Source organism: Leopardus geoffroyi, chromosome B2 (genome assembly GCF_018350155.1).
Source record: "Leopardus geoffroyi isolate Oge1 chromosome B2, O.geoffroyi_Oge1_pat1.0, whole genome shotgun sequence".
Classification (NCBI taxonomy): Eukaryota; Metazoa; Chordata; class Mammalia; order Carnivora; family Felidae; genus Leopardus; species Leopardus geoffroyi.
The window spans coordinates 4,344,421-4,367,033 of record NC_059332.1 but is presented as its reverse complement, the minus strand read 5'-3'; the positions used below and the strand labels follow the sequence as shown (position 1 = coordinate 4,367,033).

The 22,613-nt window shown below is 46.0% G+C and overlaps 1 protein-coding gene across 11 annotated transcripts in view; it reads left to right on the top strand.

Moving 5' to 3' along the window:
* The window catches only part of CARMIL1 (capping protein regulator and myosin 1 linker 1), a 310,299-nt gene that overhangs the window by 188,211 nt on the left and 99,475 nt on the right, over window positions 1–22,613 (top strand). For 7 of the 11 annotated variants that reach the window (XM_045497187.1, XM_045497188.1, XM_045497184.1 and 4 more), the window contains exons 17-22: window positions 3,036–3,105; window positions 12,050–12,131; window positions 12,871–12,970; window positions 13,071–13,125; window positions 17,954–18,126; window positions 19,692–19,760. In XM_045497187.1, coding sequence (XP_045353143.1) covers window positions 3,036–3,105; window positions 12,050–12,131; window positions 12,871–12,970; window positions 13,071–13,125; window positions 17,954–18,126; window positions 19,692–19,760 — 549 coding nt within the window. Of the gene's footprint in view, window positions 1–3,035; window positions 3,106–9,788; window positions 9,801–12,049; window positions 12,132–12,870; window positions 12,971–13,070; window positions 13,126–17,953; window positions 18,127–19,691; window positions 19,761–22,613 lie in introns of all 11 variants that reach the window. The other 4 variants (XM_045497186.1, XM_045497180.1, XM_045497190.1 and 1 more) reach the window with 1 other exon arrangement.

The window sequence follows — 22,613 nt, the reverse complement described above, 5'->3', positions numbered from 1 at the left end:
TCCACACCACAGCCATGGATTTCCTATACCGTTTGTTATAGAGACTTCTAAATATCATATTTCAACGTTAATTTGTAATTGTTAAATCTTGTGACCTGTTGTTATTTATGTGAGCATTTAATCGTGTTCTGTCGGTAGCCTCGTCCACTCTGTGTTTTACTACTGAAAATTTCCGTGTGAGGGAAAAGGCTTCGTGGCTGAAGATTCTGTAGGCAAAATTCTGTACATACATTTAATGTGATGCTGACACTGGGAAAGATAGAACCGAGGTGTTCGGGGTTCCCTGTGAGGGGGCGGGATGGCAGAGAGCTTGCAGAGCGTGACCCTGAACTAGACCCTGAACCGGCTGCTTGAATGTGGGCTGGCACCTGCAGTGTCGATGGCACTTGGGAGACCGTGTTCCGATTCCTGGTTTGCTGCTGAGGAAGCAGAGGCCCAGGAAGCTCAGTAATTTGCCCAAAGTCACGGTCACAGGTCGGGTTTCCAGAGGAGCCGACTTGGGGATGGAACATAGCACGTAGGAGACACAGGCCGGGCCTTTCTGTTCCCGTGCTGACCAGCCCTTGGGGTAGTCTACGTCTGGAAGGAGACGTGGCCCCGGGTGAGGCACTTGTCTTCAGTCAAGGCCACCCCTGAGAAGTGACCGCAGAGAGGGTTCTGGGAGGCGCATCGCCTGTTGCCACCGGCTCCGTACGTTCCTGTCCCCGCCTCGGTCCACTGTGCCAGGAGCGGGGGACGGAGACCCTGGTGTGTTGAAGGACCGGGGGTCAGCAGCCCTAAGAGGCTATGCTACAGGGACGCACCGTTTTCTGAGAGAAGCCCTCCCAGTTGGGACAGAACAGTATTCTGCAGGCGGGTCCCACCATTTGGGGGTTCTTCAGAAGCGACACCCAGAATAGGACTGCTTATGTCCTAGTTGCGCCCTTGCTTGCAGACTGGTCAGCCACGGTGAAGCACTTGGGGCCTTCGATAAGGAACGTGGGGGCGCCCTTCCTCGCGTTTGCTAAAATCTTCAGAATAGTGAGGTTCACGTGCGCCCCAAGCACGCTCCTCGCTCAGAGTGAGGCCCGAGTTCCGATTTACCGCTCGCGCTTGCGCTTTCCTCCCCCTGGTCCCCGTGTGTCTGTGCCCTTCTTCACCCCGCACCACATCGTGCCCTTCTCCCATCTCCCCGACTGTGGACTTCTAATAAACCCATTATGTGTGCCCCTGAGAACTCATAACGAGCACCTCATCTCCAGGGCGGGTGAGGTTAAATACAAATTCCTGTCTTAGCCGGTGTTGCACTAATGATGGAGGATTGAAGACGATAACGGTTAAGGCGGTTCTTCGCACCTGAGACAGGAGAGGACAGGGAGGGACCTGTGATGTCCTTAAAGCCACCCCACTGTCAGTACGGAGCCGGGACCTCCGGACGGGCCATGTGGTTCTAGGTCCCAAGTGCCTTCAGCTGCTCAATACCACCCCCAAGAAGGAAAGAGGGGAAGGCACTCTTTAGGGAAAGAGAGGCTATTTAATAATCGACCAGGAACATGCGTGCAGATATCTGCCCAGCCCCTCTCGTCGGCCCGTGTTTAGAACAACGGGCTGGTCAACTGGCATCAGGAGAGGAGAAGAAAGGTGCTCCCCTCCAGCCTCCTTCCTGATGGGCTGTTCTCACCAGAAGCTGCTGAACCGGTGGGTTCCATGCACTGCGGTAGCATTGCTCGGTGGATGAGGCCAGAGGGTCACCAGAGAGGGGATCGCAGAGGCTGGGGTGAAAGAGGTGCCTTGCTACCTGGCTCATGCCCCGGGGTATTTTTGGAGCATACCGGGTGGAGGTCCTTTTGCTGGGAACATTGAGAACAGGTGGATATGCCTGCCGAGCGAATGTCTTGGTCCCACCCCCTGTCGCTTTCTCCTGTCTGCCTCTTACAGTGATGTGCACACCTGCCCGTTTCCCTCGCTGGAGAGCGAGAGGCCTCTGGGGCTCACCTGTGTGTCCCCCAGGGCCAGGTTGAGGCCTTGGATGTGTGTGCACGTGGGAAGTTTTTGCATCAGGCCTGTTCGATGTTGTAGGACTGACTTGTGAGCGTAGGGCTGGTGCATTCTCTTAGAGACGAGATCTGCGTGATTCGTCCGGCCTCCTGAGCGTGCGGACGGATAAATCCCTTTTCACGGCGCCCCTGTGGTTTGCCCCGAGACCAGCTAGTAGTAGCCAGACAGACAGGCAGGATCCTGGGCCCTCTCCAGACCTGTGCCTCATGTCCAGTGCTCCTCTCACCTCCTGCTGTAGGTGCTTAAAATAAAACCCCTCTCTACAGACGGTAATTTCCCACCCTGGATACCGTGGAGCTCAACTCCCTCCTAACCTCTCCCTTAGGGAAAAATCAGCAGATGCTTTCCTACTCTACTAACAATCGCCTAATAATTTTCTAAACAATATTAAAGGTGTTCTCAAGCAGATGCAGGTGGGAATTGATCTGTGGTGAACACAGTTTAACTTCAGTTTGCAATTAGGTGTACCGTGGGTGTACGTGCATAGGGATGGTGGGCCTGCCGGACTCGTATTCGTAACAGGCCCGCACCGCGTCACAAGGAAGAACGTTACAGCATCGTTTCCTCCCTGGGCTTGGGAGTCAAACGTGCAGTCGGCCTTTTTTTTGTTTTTGTTTTTTTTTTAATTTTATTAACGTTTACTTATTTCTGAGACAGAGACAGAGCATGAGTGGGGGAGGGTCAGAGAGAGGGAGACACAGAATCTGAAACAGGCTCCAGGCTCTGAGCTGTCAGCACGGAGCCCGACGCGGGGCTCGAACTCACAGACTGCGAGATCATGACCTGAGCCGAAGCCAGACGCTCAACCGACTGAGCCACCCGGGCGCCCCAACAGTCAGCCTTTTCAAAACTGAGATGGTGCTCGGTGCTTGGCGCTTGGCCTGTAACTCAGAAATGTGTCCCTCCTTCTCTGGGCCTTATTCGGCACGTGTACATATTTTGGTGCAAACCGTGTCTAACTCGCGTCTAACGTGTGTTTTCGTGTTTTCTCCCCTCAGAGCACTGTTGTTGGGCCTGGCTTCCAATCATAACTTGAAGGGGGTCTCCCTTGATCTCAGCAACTGTGAGGTAAGAGCCCATTTAGACTGTGCACTGGAAGAGATTATAATGGCCTCAAAATTGGCTTTGTCTTTTTCCCGGAGAAAGTGCGGTACTGTGATTCCTGAAGGTGTAAGTGAAGCAGAGAAACACACGTTATAGATGTTTCCGATGTTTTGTATTTTGCAAGTGTTATTTACAAACAGCCGCGGAACACCATTCAGAAAGCGTTCAAGTGTGTTTTTAACGACTTGGTTGTCTTTTGTTTGTTTTTTATGTATTATTAGGGCCAGTTGCTTAAGTATCTTATGACGAAGCCTTGAGATACAAAAGCCATACGCTAGCTTTACCGTTGTGAAAAATGTAACATACGACATCCCTTGCAAGGGACAGACGTGTGTAATGTAACTTGGACTCAGAGAGTGTCCGAGAGAACGGCTGTCGTGTTATTTTTATTTCTTAATATCTTGACTTAAAACAGGACAGTTATTACAGCAGTTCCAAACGCTTCCTATCAAAGAACACAAAGACGAATTGCGACTAAAATCCTCTGCATTTTAGAGAGTGCCTGAGCGTTTTCAGTCTTGAGACTCTTAGTTTGTGCGGAGATCAGTAAGAAAATGCCCAGGTACAAACTGTGTGGTCCCTTTGGGGCCCAACTTGACCCAGCACATCAGACTTGGTTTCTTCTTGTCTGGGCTGGAGGTGAGGTCCCTTCGTTCCTGTTCTGGGCCCACTGTTCTCTCCTTCTGGCCTGCTGTGTGCCTCTTCTTCCCCGAGGCCTCCCTCTCCGAGGATCTAGCTCAGATCCAGTCTCCTTTATGCCTGCATCAGGCTCCTGGGGTTCGATCGGAGTTTGGCCTTTACTAGCTCTGCGGTCCCGGATGAGTTAGATGATAGCGTGAAACTTCAGTGTCTGCGTCCGCAAAATGGAGACAAACATCAGTGCCTCTTCCGGTGGCTTGTTATGGGGTTCAAAGGAGCCCTTCTTTGCAGAGTGCTTCCTGGGGCATCTGGGACATACGTGGGTTGCTTGCGCTTGTCGTTTATCTGTCCGTCGAATTTCTCCCCTGAATGCTTCAGCCCTTCGTGATCTTGTTCTCTTCTGATCGTCTGCTGTTTAATGATGGTGACGTGCCTTTGGACACTGACCCATATGGCGTCCTGCATAACTGTTCAGTTAGCGCGTGCATGCTCTCCCAGCGAGGCTATCGCTTCCCGAGGATACTCCCGCGTCCTGTCCGTTTTGTGTTTCCCTCAGCTCCTAACAAAATGCCAGGTGCCAAGCCAACGCGGAATGTTGCAGAGCATGCTGTACCTCTCTGAAAAGTCTAGAAACTGGCAAGGATGAAATGATACCAGGAAAATTGTTAGTGCAGGATTTTTTTTTTTTTTTCTAATTCTGAGCTGGTGTGGACACCAACTGTGTGCAATTTACTAGTCATTTTGTTTGGGGAAAAAAGAAAAGCCAGAAAAAACAAAAAAATCCCACAAAACCCCTAAAAACCTGCATCGTCAAATTTTAATGTGTAAATCGGTGTTCTTATATTTATAAAGACAGACTATATAATAGAAACCAAGTCTGGTGGTATGAATTCATTGTTCACCAATACTTTCTTAAGGGACGTGGCAGTAATAAAAATTTTTGTATGGGGGGGTGGAGAAGAACAGAGATGAGTAGGGCTACGCTATCAAAAGACAACAAAAGCCAGTGGGTGTCACCTTAATTGCTCTGTTAGCTCACACTACTAAATTAGCAATGACCCAAACGTTTTACTATCCTGATTAAATACAGTGATTGCTATCAATATGCCATCTTCCATCTAATTATCTGATCAAAACTGGAATGGACGTAAATGATCACCTGGTTCCCATACTTCAAGATGAAGAAACTGAGGTCTAAAGAAGCCGAAATAATCCAGTTTACTAATGGCAGAATCATAATGAAAGTATGCCTGCCCGGTTCTTGTTAATTACATAGGTAATTATTAGAACATTACGTATGATTAGACATCTTCTTCTCAAATAAGTTGTTCGGTACCATATGCCCAAAGAACACACCTTGCTCTGTGGCTCGTTCTGTAAACTCCATCATAATCCCACTGGGAATAACTTTCAAAGACGGTTGTATTTGGTGAACCACATAAAATCAACATTTTTGTAGGTCAAAAATGGCAGACTCTTGGCAATTTTAAATGGTTCTACCAAATGGCTGGTAGACTTTTCCCTTTATAAGTTTTCTCTTATTAAGCCAGGAATCCAGGTCAAGTGATTGCTCTCTGATGGTAGGGCTGGCCATTATGGTGATGACAATTACAACTTCATTTTGGCCACTCGTTTACGGATTATATGATAACAGCAGCAGTGCTGAGATGGGAGCCCTTAAGACTACCGTGGTACCACGATCTCCCACTGTCTTAATCCTTGAATCACAGTCCTGGTGGCCATTTTGATAAAGTCATATGTTATAGTGCTGCTCGTGGAAATTGGTGAAGCACAAAATTATTTTTCTAAATTAAGGTGTCTTACCACATTTTTCTTCTTACAGACAGGTGTCCAAATCTAATGATATTTCACCTTACTCCTCTCCGTGGTCTAGTAAATCTGTCCTGTAAAGGCGTTAGGGGTTATGGTATTATCTGCGTAGAATGCTTGGCGGTTTGACATTCATAGCTACCCTTTAATTATTTAGTACTTCAAGGTTTATGTAGTGCTCTCGGAAAAAGTTTTTCACCAACTTGGAAATTTAAAATTATGCACTTCAGACCATGTTTGTGAGTTTGAGCATCACATCGGGCTCTGTGCTGACAGTGTTGAGCCTGCTTGGGATTCTCTCTCTCTCTCTCTCTCTCTCTCTCTCTCTCTCTCTCTGCCTCTCCCCAACTTGTGTGTGCTCTTCCTCTCTCTCAAAATAAATGAACAAACTTAAAAAACATGACACATGTGTATCTGTTTTCTGTCCATGCCCTCTCTAGCCATAGTGACACAGACCCCTTTACTGTTAGTTAGCATGCCAGTCAAAATCATGCAAGAATCCAGCACTTAATATTCCCTTATGATCAGATAAATTCTCCACCTGTGGTGGTGAGCAGTGAAACTTCTAGCACCATGCCGTCTTGGAAGTCATTTCCACAGAGATGACTCACTCAAGATGAGGGGCTGATAGACCTGTCTGAGCTGTAATACTGGACAGTTTCTGATGTGGGCACTGAACAAATTCATCATCCCCTGATGATGCCTCTAATGCTACCGCCTTTCCAAGCCACGGAAGCAAAGAACAAACATCAAATACCTTGAAGTCGTTGTATATTTACAAGTAAATAATTTATTGTGAAACAGCTACTTTGCACTGATGAATTTTTAAGTGATGTTTGTATGGGTGTTACAGAAAAATAAATGACCATCATGTAAGATGGTGGCTGAGTTTATTGGGAGGAGAGAGGAGAGGAACTTTGAAGTCAGAATTAAAAGTGTCTACACAGACGGGGCGCCTGGGTGGCTCTGTCGGTTAAGTGTCCCACTTTGGCTCAGGTCATGATCTCATGGTTTGTGAGTTCCAGCCCCGAGTCAGTCTCTGTGCTGACAGCTCAGAGCCTGGAGCCTGCTTCGGATTCTGTGTCTCCCTCTCTCTGTGCCCCTCCCCCACTCATTCTCTGTCTCTCTGTCTCTCTCTCTCAAAAATAAATGTTAAAAAAAATTTTTTAAAGGGTCTCCGCAGATGAAAAGGGAATATAGCCCGTGATATCGTAATAATGTTGTATGGTATCAGATGGCGACCACACTTACTATTGTGAGCATTTCAAATGGTTGTAGAACCATTATGTTGTATAAAACACTGTGTGTCGACTACACTTGAGTCGTTTTTTAAAAGTGTCTACACGGGAAGCTTAGAATAACTTCCGCTTAAGCAAGTGAGTTTTGATTTTACCCCTGCGGGTTCCGACCCTGTTCGTGCTCTCCTTTCCCCGTGGGTTGTCCTTGTGGTTCCTACGGTGTTTCTGTATTTCCCTGAAGGAGGCGTTTCACAGTCATCGGTTCGAACGAGAGAGGCGATTTCTACTTACTGCTGTTAAAAATAAAAGTAGCACTCAGGTACTTAGAAATTACGGAGTTGCTTTCCTTCGACACAACCGTTGTCATTTGGAGACATAAATCCAAACGTTGAGGCTGTAACCTTTTGCTCTGTGGGGGCTAAGCTAATAAGTACTGAAATTAACCTTTCATTTACAGATAACTTCTCAACCTACAGAAAAAAAAAAAAAATCTGCGTTTCTTAAGGCGTTACTCTCGAATTATGTTATCAGTCCAGTTGGTCTTATCAGTACCAAAAAGGAGTAATCTTTTTCTATCAGAGAGGGAATCCAAGTAGTTAGGGAAGACAAAAGAGGGTCAAAACAAAGGGTGGGTACTTGGGACTCAAAAAGGTCCCCTTTGATATCTGGCTCAGCCGCTTGTCTTGCCTTCTTTCATTCAGCCTTTGTCTCTCACCTGTGGGATGGAGATTATAATAGTTCGGGGGACAGGGACAGTATTTGGCACAGTGCCTGGCCTGGCCGTGAGCCATTATCTGGGGAGGAAAGGGATTACTATAGCAAAGCCTTATTTTGCATGCCAGAATTTACAGCGTGGGTCAGTATTGCCTTTCTAAGAGGTTTTACTTAGAAGCTTTATAAATATTCTGTCTTTCCTGAAACTTTTGGCGTCGCCTTCAAAGCTGTCTCAAAGCTTTCGAGAAGGGTTTAGTCTCATCAATTTCTAGTCATACCTGATTTCTGACACAAAACCGTATCCCCCTCGATGGCCCGACTTGCCTCTGGACGGCCTGCGGCCGACCCCCATTCACTCACTCTCCACGGGTGAGGATTCAGCATCCGTGTGGATGTTCAAAGAAATGTGTTCCATTGCGCGCAAGGTCGGTTCCGAAAGAGGTGCTTCAGAACCGCTTTACACGGCAGCAGTGAAACTGGCTTCCGTACGTATTCTCCCCACGTACCTGTCTCCCTGAAAGCCGGTCTGTCTTTCTGGCCTGTGCTGAGAAATCCGACTGCCTCATCGCCCTGCTTCAGAAGAAAGGGTGAGTGCTGGCCCTGAATCCTTCAAGCTTCATCTCCTTCCGAGTGAGAGAGACCAGTGTCCGAGACGTCAGAGGAGACGCGAAGGCTGATTACGATGGCTGCGAATTAGTCGTAGGGCTCGGCGTAGAACTAGCTCTTCCAAGGAGAAACTTTCCTGCACGTTATCCCACAATTCCTGGCAAGATGCTTTGAGGATGCGTTTGAGAAACACGCACCAGATCCTAACATTTGTAATGAGGAGGATACAGCCGCAAGGGAATAGACACTTTGGAGGCAAGGGCATCCAAGCTGATAGCGGTTCACCCAGCTTGGAGGTGACGGGCAGGTTTGCTGTGTGTGTGGCAATCCCTGCACCCCCCCCACCCCCACCCCCACCCCCACCCCCCGCACGGATCCGTTTCCTATCGGGTGGGGTGTGGGCTGCAAAGCAGAAAGTGTCTCAGGGCAGGAGGCATATATGAAACACGCAACTGTTTGCACCTTGGAAATGACTATTTAGATGTATCTTCTTTAGGTTCTAAATTGCCTTTTGGCATCCAACCCCGCTTAGCAGAGAGGACATTTCGAACCCGATCTTGTCAAACCACTTTTTGTCCTTGGAGAAAACCTATGCTACGCACAGTTTTACGTGAGAAGATTTCCCAGGCTAAAAATTATTTTAATTGACACATTGAGACCCCCTGTAGAAGAAAAAGTGGTAATTTCGGGGAGGGGTTATTTTATATTTAAATCTGTAATATTTGCTGCATCTTTTTTTTTTTTTTTAATTTTTTTTTTCAACGTTTATTTATTTTTGGGACAGAGAGAGACAGAGCATGAACGGGGGAGGGGCAGAGAGAGAGGGAGACACAGAATCGGAAACAGGCTCCAGGCTCTGAGCCATCAGCCCAGAGCCTGATGCGGGGCTCGAACTCACGGACCGCGAGATCGTGACCTGGCTGAAGTCGGACGCTTAACCGACTGCGCCACCCAGGCGCCCCTGCTGCATCTTTTTAAATGGCAAGCGATCTTGAGGAAGGGCAATGAATTATTCAGAGTTCTCTCCAGATTTCAGTTGTCCTCGCTTCTCTTACGCCCGTTGATGGCTGTTTGGGTATCAGATAGAGCTGTTTGCTTAGAGTAATATCTGAAATGTTCACCTTCCTTGAGTGAGAGGGCACTTCTCTCTTGAAAGAAGCCTGAGTTTGTTTTTAACATTTCCAAAAGTGTTCTGTGATTCAGTCCCATTTACTCCTCTTTGATCTTGCTTTCTTTTAAATAACACTAGTGTGTGGGATCCGAATGAGGGTAATTTAAAAAGGAGTTTTACGTGCACACATGCAGACACAGCCTCTGATTATGCAAATTCATTTAAAAGGATTTTCATTTACAGTAATGGAAAAGCTTTTACTGTTTTGGGAAAGCTTTTGCTTTGGGGGAATTTTAGGCGTCTAATAACCTATGAATTCGATCAAATGTTTTTGGTAACTGAAGATCAGTTATACTCTTAAATTTTTGATCTTTGTTTTGGGAGAATTTAGTTGGAAGTGTTTTTCTCTTTTGCTTCTTTACATTGTGTGTTGATAGAGGCTTCAGCTTCTCTGTTGTGCTAACTGCTGATAACATGTTTTTATTTTTTTCTCCTTGGGCTTTCCTTAGCTTGGCCACTGTGTAAGTACTTCATCAATCAATAAATTAGGGTCGGGTGATATATTTGATTGTTTTGAACTATTGGAAAATGTTTTAGGGGTGTATGCTACAAATATTATCAGTCAAGTTCCAGAAGTAAACAGAATTGAGCACTTAAGTGTCACCTATATTTTCCAGACCCGTAAATGGGATATTTTTACCATACTTTATAATAATAACCAGCAGAGATTTTCTTGTAGAAATTTTACTTCTCAACAGAGACGTGACTAACAGCAAATAATAAAACTGTGCAGACTTAGGCACTTACGTTTATCTTCTCAAAAGCATAATTTTTTCATGCTCTGAAAATCAAATTATGTTTCTTTGAAGTGTTTGCCTGAAGTACTTTTTTGCTTTAACTTTGACGCAGTCTGAATATACATTCACTTCTTCGAGCATGAACACGCTGTGATCTGGAGTGGTGCTTCTCAAAACTCGTCCTGGTGAAGAGCTTGCTGGTGGTGGTTGTTTTTACGTTTCCGTGCTATCAGAAACCGATACTTTTGCAACAATGTCGTAAAATCAGAAGAGCTGATTTACTGTCAGAACTGTTTTACTGTCGTAAAAACAGCATCAGAAACCGATACTGTTGCAACAATGTAAAAATTTAATGTCGAAAAGAGATACGTGAAAAGACAAAAAAATACAAGCCCTCAAGTTTTACCAGTTGATGCAACAGGCCTAAAATTCTTATTACTAAGGTTCCTAAAATATTTGTTGTCAGTTTCTGCCCACACTTTGCCTAAGACCAGTAGCAAGAACTTTGCAGACTGCCACCGGTCCGGGGACCACACTTTGAGTCGTAGCAGGCTGCTGGGGTCAGCGTAGAGCTGATGTGCTAAAGATGGGCTCGGGGCAGTTGGATAAGCTCGAGAGCACCTAGGAATGCAGCCGGGGGTAGTGAAATGGGCCTGCTGACCCTTGGCAGTTGCTCCACACTCTGGGTTCTAAGGCCCTCAGCTGTGGACTTGGTTGGTCTTGGTTTCCCTGGAGTGTGTAGACCAGCCTCCTGGGGAGGTCTGCCTGTCTGTGACGCTCCCCTTTGCAGTTCACATCAGGCCCCCCAGAGTATCTGCTGTCACTGTAGAAGGCAGGGAAGGCTGAATTTAAACACCTCGACCGAAATACTTTTGAATGAAGAGGCGATCCCCGAAGTCCGTGCAAAGCTCTGTTTGACACCCAAGTAGCCGGGAAAATTGGCAGGGTTTGTTTCCGGGTACCGTAAGACTACTGCATCTAACATAGTGAAGAAAGGATTCTTTCAATTCTTACCTCAAAACCTTAACGAGTAGCATTTTTGCATTATGGTATAGAAGTTTAGATAAATTTTAATTTTCTTACATCAAGAGAGAAACCACCCTGTTCCCTTGGTATATAGTAGGTTCCCAATAAAGGATAGCTTCTTTCCCTTATTAAATAGTAAGTTTGCCGAGCAGAGGGGCCACAGCTCGGGAAATCTGCATCCTTTACAAGGTAGTAGGAACTCAAATAGTTGCTAAATGGAACACAAAAGATACTCTGACCTCTAGAAACAGGCTTTTGGTTTTGTTGAAAAGATGCAAATTGAGTTTTATAGGTTGCCTTTCTCTTTAAAATAAATTAGGTAATGATAGGAAAGGAAATTAGTTTTGCTGTAAGCCAACCATAATAATATTTTAAATTAATCTAACATGTTTTTCTTCTATGGCTCAAAGAGTTTATGCAAATCGTTTTGTAATCCCTGTCAGCTGTTTACTTTGCGGTAGACCTCACACCCTTTGTGTTGGGTGACTGGGGACGGGTCCTTCCTGAAGTAGTTGACAGTCAACAAAGAGGTGTTCTTCATTGTCTCCTTTGGTGGTTTTGCTGCTGCTCGGTGGAGTTATACCCTGAAATCTGGAACAATCAGACAAAACTGTAACTGTTTCTCAGGTACAAGAAGGATCAGTTAGGTTTCCAAATGTCAGAAATGAAGAAAATTCCTGTGGGTTGACAGAGAGTATGGTCTCCATCTTTCTCTTTCTTTTTCTAGTGATTTCCAGATTTATGTCGTGGGAAACCTTAGCAATGATCAGCGATTGGCTCTTTACCCATTGATGATAGCTATTCTGGAGTTGAGGAGCTTTCACTTTTTCTTTGGCACTAAGTTTGAGACCATATCTCCATTCATTCATTCATTCATTCATTCATTTTGGGGGTTACGCCTCGAGTTGGTGACTACTTGACCTTGTGTTTGGTTTGTGTTTCTCCAGCTGAGGTCCGCAGGTGCACAAGTGCTAGAAGGCTGCATCGCCGAAATCCACAATATCACCAGCTTAGACATCTCTGATAATGGTAAGCTGGAAACCAGAAAATTCGTGGAAATATTGTTTGAAGTTAGTAAAGGGAAAAGAGAAAGCCCAACCTAGACAACGCCTTGACAAACGTGTTATTTTACTTCTTGACTAATTAATAGGGCTTTTAAATCTAACAGAATTTACTATGGAAGAAATCTGTGCCAAAGTCTTCGTAAGTCGATACCATGGCCAAAATTGCCAGGCATGTAATAAAACAATTAAAAAAAAATTGTCATCAGAACATTGATAATGATCTTGATCCAACCTTTTGCATTCACGGTGATAATAAAATTGAGTCCTTGTTTATTTGCTCAGGAACTTGTTTATTTAGCTTCATTTCTGCCAATTATAGTAGCGTGTGAGTTTGAACCTGTTAAATTTGCATAGACAGTGGTAGTTACCTCCCAACGAACAGGATGTTGGGTCTTCTTTTAGAAAATCATGGGCAGAGAGGAGACTTCCGCTTTCCCATTCCTTGCCGCCTTGACTTAGCCACTGACTGTGTAAGAGGTTTAGGTGAGTCTTAGCAGAGAGCGAGTTGATCCCTGTGAAATAATAGGCCACGAAAAGGGAGCAGAACGTTCCTTTGAAAATAAAAAACTAGAATCCCGGGGCCCTCGGGATGGTAGAGAAAGTCACCCAAGTGACCCAAAGTCACCTTTGCTCAATTGTGTTCCAGCTGAGAATTTATTTATACACACGTGTTTTGATTCTCTGCTTACTCTCATTCTTTCCAGGTTTAGAATCTGACCTCTCCACCTTAATAGTGTGGCTCAGTAAAAACAGATCAATACAGCACCTGGCATTAGGCAAAAATTTTAATAATATGAAATCCAAGTAAGAACTTTGATTTTTTTTTATATGACAATGATGAAAACAATCAGCCTCCTGAAAGCTTATGATTTGATTCCACTGTCCATATCTTTAAACTCTTTAGAAATCTGACACCTGTGTTGGACAACTTAGTACAGATGATTCAAGACGAAGAATCGGTGAGTAGTATTTTAAAGACCTTCTGCCGAAAATCTTTTGTTTGTTACCACGCTTCCTAATTATGTCGACGGGGTTAAGGCTGCTATACTTTCAGATGATTTTATCTCTATGCACAGTTTCTGTTTTTTATTTTTTTATTTATTTATTTTTTCAATGTTTATTTATTTTTGGGACAGAGAGAGACAGAGCATGAACGGGGGAGGGGCAGAGAGAGAGGGAGACACAGAATCGGAAACAGGCTCCAGGCTCTGAGCCATCAGCCCAGAGCCCGACGCGGGGCTCGAACTCACGGACCGCGAGATCGTGACCTGGCTGAAGTCGGACGCTTAACCGACTGCGCCACCCAGGCGCCCCTTTACTTTTTTTTTTTTTTTTTTTTCAGTTTCTGTTTTTTAATGAAATAAATACATGTGCTTTAGTATAGTTATAGAATGCACTTAGAATCGCTCACTCTTCACTTGACCTCATTACTAATTAAAGGAAGATTGTAACTAAAAGATTAAAGGAAGTATAAATTGACTCCTAAGCCCATCTTTTAATAAGACTTACTCCTTCCTCACTTTGGTTAATGCACTAACCTGCGAGCATGAATTTCTTCAATCTAGTGGACTCTATGACCTTATATCATGCTGGGAAACATCATACTGCTAATTCGAATTTCGTCTAGTAATTATGTAGAGTTACAAGAGACTAAGAAAGTTGTTGCCCGTCTTAAATTGCTTCGAGAGCTCTAGTGGTCCTTCTTATCTTTTTATTCCCTTTGGCTGTTCCTGGCCAAGACTTGGTTCGGAGGAAAGAAATGTAATTTTAATTTTCTAGTGTTTTATTTTATTTTTGAGAGAGAGAGAGACAGAGCACGAGTGGGGGAGGGGCCGAGAGAGAGGGAGACACAGAATCGGAAGCAGGCTCCAGGCTGTGAGCAAGCTGTCAGCACAGAGCCCGATGCGGGGCTCGAACCCACGAACCATGAGACCGTGACCTGAACCAAAGTCGGACACTTAAATGACTGAGCCATCCAGGTGCCCAAGAAATTTAATTTTAAATAGCATCCTATTTTGCTGCCTTTTAAAATGTATTAGAAAAAAGAAAAAAAAAAGATATTATACGGACAAAGCAAAAAACACTCTCCTATGAATTCCTTTAACTTAAACCAGTGTGTCTTAGGTTTTGTACCTTATATTTTACTGATGCTCTTTAAGATTTGGTCCATGTCTTATTTTAGTCCTATTTGGCCACCAGCTAGCTTTTCATGGTTCCTAAAATCCAAATCGATTTGTATTCCTACAGTGAAGACTCACATGATTCATGTTTTGTGATAGCTACTTTGTAGGTCGTAAAAGTGATTTCCTATGTGAATCATGTGAGATATGACACATTTTTAAAAAGTGTCATTTTCCCTTTTGAATGCATACAGGGTAGTAGCAAATTCTTTTATGACTGGATGCTGACTTTGTGAGAAAAAGCTGAGGGGCCAGGAGAAATGAAGCCTGGAACTTTTCTACCTCTCTGCCTGGCTCTAAGCTGGAGGGTGGGAGAAAATTCTGTGGTCCTGCCCCTTTGTTGTGTGGATATGATTTCCAACCTAAGGGCTGGAAATGAAACTCATTATTATTTAACGATTTTGAGCACTTTTCTTTGTCCTCATTTGCTAACAGACTCCATATTGTGTTACTTTTATACGGGGCTATTAAAATTAGGGGCATAAATCAGAATATGTGAGTTAGTTTCGCATGATTCCATGTGACTTTCTACCACCGTGCTTTGAGTTTCTGATTTGCTAGTATTGGCCCAGTTTTAAAAGATTGAGGAAGCTAATTCTGCAGAATCACATTTAATATTCATCCCCAAATACTTGTTTCTTAGCACATGTTTTAGGAAAATTTCTATTTTTTGAAAAACATGTCTTAAAATTTCGTGTTTTTGCTTATCACATGAGGCTCTTTCGTTTCTGTTATTTCCGAAGTCTCTCCCTTAAAAACAATCTTGATATTTACAACACCCCTCAGAACATGTTTGCCGGCGGTGAAGTTTGCCGTGTCGGTGTGGATCCCTCAGGTTACGAGTCTGAGAAGTGGGCCGCTAATAATATACAGTGGAAGGCTCCTTATGTCCGTGTCATTGAAGCGTGGGTGGCTTTTTCAAAAGGCAACCACCTTCTGATTTTTTCTCCTGAATCGGTAATGTGCACAGTTCAGGACGATTAGGAGCGGAGTCTTAGGACTCTAAAACTTCCACCGATGCCTGACACATCCGGGCTGTCTTTTTATTTTAGTTTTTAAGATAATTGTGCAGTTATCTCTTGCTTCCTATGTTATGACCTTGGGCTCCCACAGCCCAGGGAACACTCTGTTCACCCTGTGTTGCGTGTTACGTTTGGCTGGAAAACCTAGACGCCCGTGGGCTCCAGTGTCGCCTCGGCTAGAGACAGTGGGTATCAGGCGACTGAGCCCAGAGCCCTGGGACAGTATTGCTGAGGGGCCCCGACGACAGGGGAGCTTGTTTTGAAGTATTCCACGCCAACTCGTGCCGTAACCTTGGCCGAAGCGAACGGGCTTCCCCTGGGAGTGCGGGCAGCGAGGAGACAGATTCTCAGATTAAGCGTGTTCGGCTATGAAAAGAAACAAGAAAATAGTCACGTTACACGCAAGTGCAATAGATCAGGTAAGGGATGACCTTATAAATACGCACGCAATTCAGGCTGTTCTGTTCGTATTAATGACTCTGCCCATTATTTTTAAGTGCTAACTGGGGTGTATTAGAGTTTGAATATAGTCCTGGAATTGGTGCTTGCTAGCTCGAAGACTTGGCAACTTTCCAGTATTAGGAAGAAGCCGCAATATATCGTTTTTGTGGTAGTTGCATAGAGACCATTGAAATGATGAGAGATGCGATTACAGCTTTCTATTAAAGGAACACAGCATTTGTTTTCACTTAAAACATTAAGTTTCCCGAGTCTGAAGCATTTTGGTTTAGTTTTTTCCACTTCCTTGAGTGTAAGATCTCAGGAAAACCAAAACAACCTCGCGAAACCTGCCTAACACATGCAGGCTTTCAGGTTTTAATTGCCTTAGCACTTACCATGCCGTTAACTTTAAAAAATTGGATTCAAGTTAAAAAAAAATTGCATCAAATTACTACATTATCTTTTGATTTTACCATGGCTCTAGTAAGTTTAGAAAGCATGGTCAAATTTGGACGATGAGGACAATAACTACGGTCACTTGGTAAACTGGAGTCAAACGCATAATGCCACTTTGTGGATGTCTGAGTCTCGAAACCATCGGTACCGTCACCCCGCTTCCTGCAACCTTGAGACAGATGCACCGTGAACAAGTCAGTGGCCAGTGGTTGAGTGGCCACGCTGTGTGTGCGGGTCACACGGACCACCGGGCACATCTTGAGAACGCCGCTCACATGGGCCACGGTGGAACGTGGGTGACCCTGGAAGCTGTTCCTGGTATCCCACCTTCCTGTAATGTCAGACTTAACGGAGTAAGCTCCTAGAACTGTTTAGTACGGCTGGGCCTGGGTAGACTGCCTTAAACACCCCAGAAGACATCCACGTCCCCCAGGGAAGTCTGAGTTCTGGCTCTCAGGGCCACATTGGTTCAAGCTCTGGAATTTCCACCACTTTATTATTTCAGTCATGGCTGAATTCAGGGCTTGCAAATTCAGATGCCTACGCGGCTAGGGAGGTACCGTAAACAAGAAAAGGGAACTCGGCAGGGAGCCCTCTTCATTGGTTTGGCCTGCCTCTGGACCACGTGGCTTTCAGTCTTCAGCTTAAATGGACATTGAGTGGGCTAGTTTGGATTCACCATACAGCTTATGCTAATAAAAACTTACAGATGTTTGACTTCTTCTCTGTTTTAAAAAACTTCTGTGTCTTCTGACTGGTACTCATAAAGCTAAGGATGATCGTCGAAAAGATTGAGGATAAGCCACGAGGGGCAACATTGTGTAGGAGCTCAGAGCACAAGTGTGGAACCAGACTTTCTGGTTCTGTTCAGCTTTTTTTTTTTTTTTTTTAATGTTTATTTATTTTTGAGAGAGCACCAGTGGGAGAGGGGAGAGAGAGGGGGAGACACAGAATCTGAAGCAGGCTGTGGGCTCCGAGCCGTCGGCACGGAGCCCGACGCGGGGCTCGAACTCACGAACCGCGAGATCACGACCTGAGCGGAAGTTGATTGAGCCACCCAGCCCTCGTCCAGCTACTTTCCAACTGTGCGGCCTCGGTTGGGTCACTTAACCTTTCTGTGTCTCATTTGGGAAATGGGGATAACAGTACGGAATATCGAACCCGTAAGTGCTGGGTTGCTGGGAGGATCCTGGGACAGTAGTTAAGGACAGTGCACGTTCGGTAAATGTCAGCTATTAATAATCTTGGCTGGTTTTTATTTTGCATTTGTCCTCTGCTAGCATTTTAAGATGTCATTTCACCTTGCATAAAAATAAAATGGGTAAAAAGGGATAACGTAGCCATACAGAAGCTCAGAACTCTTCTCGTACTATTTTTATTTGCTTCGTCCCATCCCACACTTCAAAAGAGCTGGCCACTCTGGGTATCTCCGCACGCTTCCCTTAGGAGAGCAGTGGACACTGTCCAGCCCTGAAACACGAGCCCTCCACGTTTGACTGCAAAGGTCCATTTTATCTCGAACCGTCGGGGGCCCATCCGTCAGTGTCTTGTAGCCAGAAGTTTCAACAGGAGACACTTGGAGTGTGCGTGTTGGGCACCTTCCCCGGGGGCTCTCCGTGAAAGGGGTCACTGAGCGCGGTGGCTGTCTCGATGAGACCGCGTGAGCCCCGCCTGTTGTTCCCTCGCAGCCTCTGCAGTCCCTGTCCCTGGCTGACTCGAAACTCAAGACTGAGGTCACCATCATCATCAATGCCCTGGGAAGCAACACCTCCCTGACCAAGGTGGACATCAGCGGGAACGGAATGGGGGACATGGGAGCAAAGATGCTGGCCAAGGCGCTGCAGATCAACACCAAGCTCAGGTACGCGGGTCTGGTACCCGGCCCTGGGTACGGAGGCTTGCCCTCTGGAGGGCCCTAGAAGGCCCTGGGGAAGATTCTGGCCCTCAAGCATTGGAGAGCTGACTGTGTCCCAGTGGGGACTGAGTTTCCCATTGGGCCAACTGGGAAGGAGGAGTAATGATGTCAAGTCTTTTTGTCCTGGTGTAGAGGGAGGAGGAGTGTCCCCACTTTAGACACGGTGAGTCCCACAAACTTGTCGTCGTAAAGATTTCCACTGTGACCTGAAACGTGACCTGAAGAGAAATGGTACTGTGTTCTCTTTCGCGTTGGGGTAGACTGCTGTGTGCGCACGGCGGAGCGGTACGGGAGGGCTTTGCAGCCGGTGCCAGTGAGCGGAGCTAGAGAGACCGAAGGAACCGCATGAGGGGCTTCCCTGTACTTGGCTGTGAGCCCAACACGCTGCCTCCCCCTGCCCACCGCTGCCCATATAGAGGCTTAAAAGCCAAGGGATGCAGGAGGTTTGTCGGTTCAAAGGCAAGTTCATGATGGGTGCTAACGATTCTGTTTAGTGGTTTTCCTCCACTTGGAGTGTTTCCCAAGTGTGGCTCTTTTTAAGGACTGGCTGCGTGGTAACCACTTTATTAAGGACCACGGTGCTATCCGTCCTGCAGAGAGATCCAACTGCTACCTAACCCGGCAGTCTGGTTAAGGAAGAGTTCATTCGCAGCGTGCTTCAGGGGCTCTTTCTTGATGTTTTTGGACGCTTCCCTTGCTCTCCTGAACCTTCTGTCTGCACTGAAGCCAGAAGCCAAATACTGCAGCACTTTCTCTGAAGGTCAGGGTGTGTGTAAAGAAGGCCACTGGGGATCAGGAAGGGAAGCAGTTGGAGGTGTGATTCTTGGTTCAGACGACTAAACGCTGTTTCACGTGTCAGGGGAATTGACAGACACCAAAATACCTCTGAAGTATTCACATTCTGGAAGTAAAATGGCACTTCTCTTCCAAAATAGATTTTGTGTCTGAAAGTAAACAACCTCCTATTTGTAGAAACGGAGGCTTTACCAGCAGCATGAGCCCGGTGCTTGGGACGTCAGGGCCATGATGAAAACATAAGACCAATATGACAGGATTCCTGCTAGTCGTTTAGAACGGAAAAAAGTCTCAGTACCTGAAATTCTTTGTTTTGGACGAAGGACTCCTTAACATCTTTTATAAGCAGCTCCAGATGTGAATACTAGAATATTACTACTTGCAGAATATGGGGAGAGTGTCCAAGAAATCAGGTTCTGTAGAGTTTTCTGGTTACAAAGCGTCAGGCAACCTAATGGTACGTTAACGAGTATGCTGTTGCTTTCAAGCATGGTTTTTTCTCATGCTACGTGAGCAGCAAACGAGTTCAGAACGTAATGCGTAATGTTGGAAGAAATGCTCATCCGTGCTCTGCTTACAACTAAGTTGAATGTTATTCCTTGCTTATTGTGCTAAGATATCGAGATAGCGTTGTCTTTAAGTATTCATCTTCACTGCAGAATTATTTCCTCCGTGCCTAAATGTCCGGTCATTTCTGGGATTTGGTTTTCAAACAGGACCGTGATATGGGACAAGAACAACATCACCGCACAAGGCTTTCAGGATATAGCTGTTGCCATGGAAAAGTAAGTGTTAATCAGGCCTTCTTTCTGGAAAAACACAAAGGAACCAGTGGTGTTTGTTTGTTTGTTTTTGCCGTGGTGTGATACAGGTAACACTGGACTGGGAATGGGAAGATCCAGGTCTGAGTTAGCCAAATTCCTAACCAGCCACGAGAGCTGGGAAAGCGTGGACTTTCTTCCGGTGCGGATTTCTTCATGTGTTTAATGAGGCCAGAGACGCACCATCGTCAGGATTAAACGATTTCACAGTGGAGGGGCCACAGGACAGTCAGCTTGTGTTCTTTTGTGGTTTCATGTTCTATTTCCATCGGGGTTTGCTTTTTTTTTTTGGCCCATAGGACAACTCTGAATCCAGTGAAGAGAAAAAAAGCTAAGGTCCAGAAAATAAAAATGAAATTGGGGTGGGGCGCCTGAATGTCTCAGTTGGTTGAGCGTCCGGCTCAGGTCATTATCTCGTGGTTCATGAGTTCGAGCCCCACATCGGGCTCTGTGCGGACAGTTCAGAGCCTGGAGCCTGCTTCGGATTCTGTGTCTCCCCTCTTTCTGCCCCACTCTCGCTCTGTTTCTCTGTCTCTGTTTTATTTGAAAAGAAATAAACATTAAAAAAATTTAATAAAAAAAAATTTTTTTTAAATGAAATTGAGGAACGGCAGGCTCATTTGTCTCATTACTGTAAAAGGCTTTATTACTGTAGTAACTCAAGTCTGCAATTATTATTAATTGTCAAGTTTGCTTTCCCGGTAAATGAAAGGAGGCAATAATACAAAGATGGCTGGAAGAAATTCTAGAAATCTGGTCCTTCCCAAGCTCTTCAGCCCTCATATTATATTCTGAAAGCAGACATGATCAAAGCAGATTTACAGCATTAAAAATGAGAGGTGACAAAACGCGGGTGTGGAAATAAGGAGCTAGTACCATAGAAGCCAGTCCCCTGGGGAAGAGGCGGGGGTCCGCATTATTCGTGTTTTTTCCCCAGATTTCCCTTCGTGCAGGAGGCCTCCTAGGTGGGGCTCTCATGGCCAGCATGGTGTCATGGATAAAACCCTGGGCCTGGGGTGAAGAGCCATCCAATCAGTCGGTGGCTCTGTCATCAACGAGCCGGTCCTTGAGCAGAGCATTGCACCTTTCTGATTGATTCTCCTGTGGAAAGTGGGAAAGGCAGAGTCAGTTTGCCCTGCGTGCCTCCCAGTTCTAGATCCCAGGGTCTAGATCCGATTTCGCCCGGAGGTCAGAATTGCCGCCCCCACAGCGTCCCTAAATCCGGACGAGACAGCTTGTCCCACGGCTCCCGGGAGCCCTCCGGGACTGCAGAACCACCTACAATTTCTCCTGTTGCACCGCAAAACCTTCACATGGAAACGTGTATTTACAAATAGCCACATTTGGGTGCTAACAGCATGGTTGCGGCCCGCGGTAGACTGCCAGCCCACGCTGGTGTTTGTGAGAAGCCAGAAGCACGCACGCCCGGCACTCAGCGTCTCCAGATGATGCAAGGGCTCCCTGGATCACAGTCCGGTACGTCCGCCGGGGTCCAGGATGCGAGTGCCTCAGTATCACATTTGGTCTAAATGAAGTACCCGGGCTCTGGAGCATAATCGCGGCTGGATGAGGGAAAGGAAAATCTTCAAGGCTGCAGAAAAGATGCATTGTCTCTTCGTTTCATTTGGCTAGCTCCTCTTAAACAAAAAACAGTCTTGTTAAAACAAAGTTAAGGTAAAAATTGAAGTAATAGAAATAACAGCCTGGTTTTTTTTAATAATTTCTTTTTTTTTTTAGTTTATTTATTTATTTTGACAGAGACAGAGACCAGGGGAGGCAGAGAGAGAGAGAGAGAGAGAGAGAGAGAGAGAGAGAGAGAGAGAGAATCCCAAGCAGGCTCCACACTGCCAGCACAGAGCCCAACATGGGGCTTGATCTCACAAAGCGTGAGATCGTGACCAGAGCCGAAATCAAGAGTCGGACGCTTATCCGACCTGGGGGCCACCCAGGCACCCCAGTAACAGCCTTTTTCTTTGCTGGTTCTTTTACATTAAGCCATCCTACGTTGGACTGAAGCACATCTTTTCGATCAGATAACAGCCATATAGATGACTGCTGTTTGTAAGATCGTTGCTTATTTTCTCTATTCTTCACGATTACTACCTTATGTTAGTATATTAGTCATCTGAACATCCGCAGGAATCACATTGTGTTTCGAGACCTGGGACAAGGCAGTTGTGACTGTGCAGTCCCAGTGCTCCGGGAGAACACCCCACTTGTCACCACGTGACCCCAAAGGTCGTTCTTCCTGAGTGTCCTGTAACGGAAGTGGGTAGGCGGGTTTAGGGTGGGAGAGAGGAGGCCTCTCCAGGGCCAGCTTGTGGTCTGGGAGTGGGTACCGGCCACAGCGCAGCTTGTAGGGGGGCCAGGCCCAAGGGTCAGGGTGCAGACTCAGAGGTCAGTGTTGTTTGCTCACACGATGATGACTCTCCATCTTGCACTCCTGTCCCTCTCCGGCTGGTCGGCAGCGGGGGGATAATATGTGGACACAATTTTCCACCAGCGGTTTCATTTGGAGTCGAGAGCCCGGTGGCCGTGGTCGTGTGTGAACCAGACCCCCGGGACCTGCAGAGGTCGGGGAGGGGGGTGGAGCCGGGCGGGAGGTCCTGCGAAGCAGCTTTTCTCAGGACAGCTGCTGCTCTCGTTTAAAGGGGCCCAGAGCCCAATCAGACGATTTTTGTGGCTGCTAATGTCCTTGCTTTGCAAACAGATGCTTTGGTTTCGTTTTGAATTTTTCCTCCGTCGGTTTGGGTCTGGCCGTCACACGTTGTCACTGCGGTGATCCGGGTACGTTCAGAGCCGTTGGTGACGAAAACC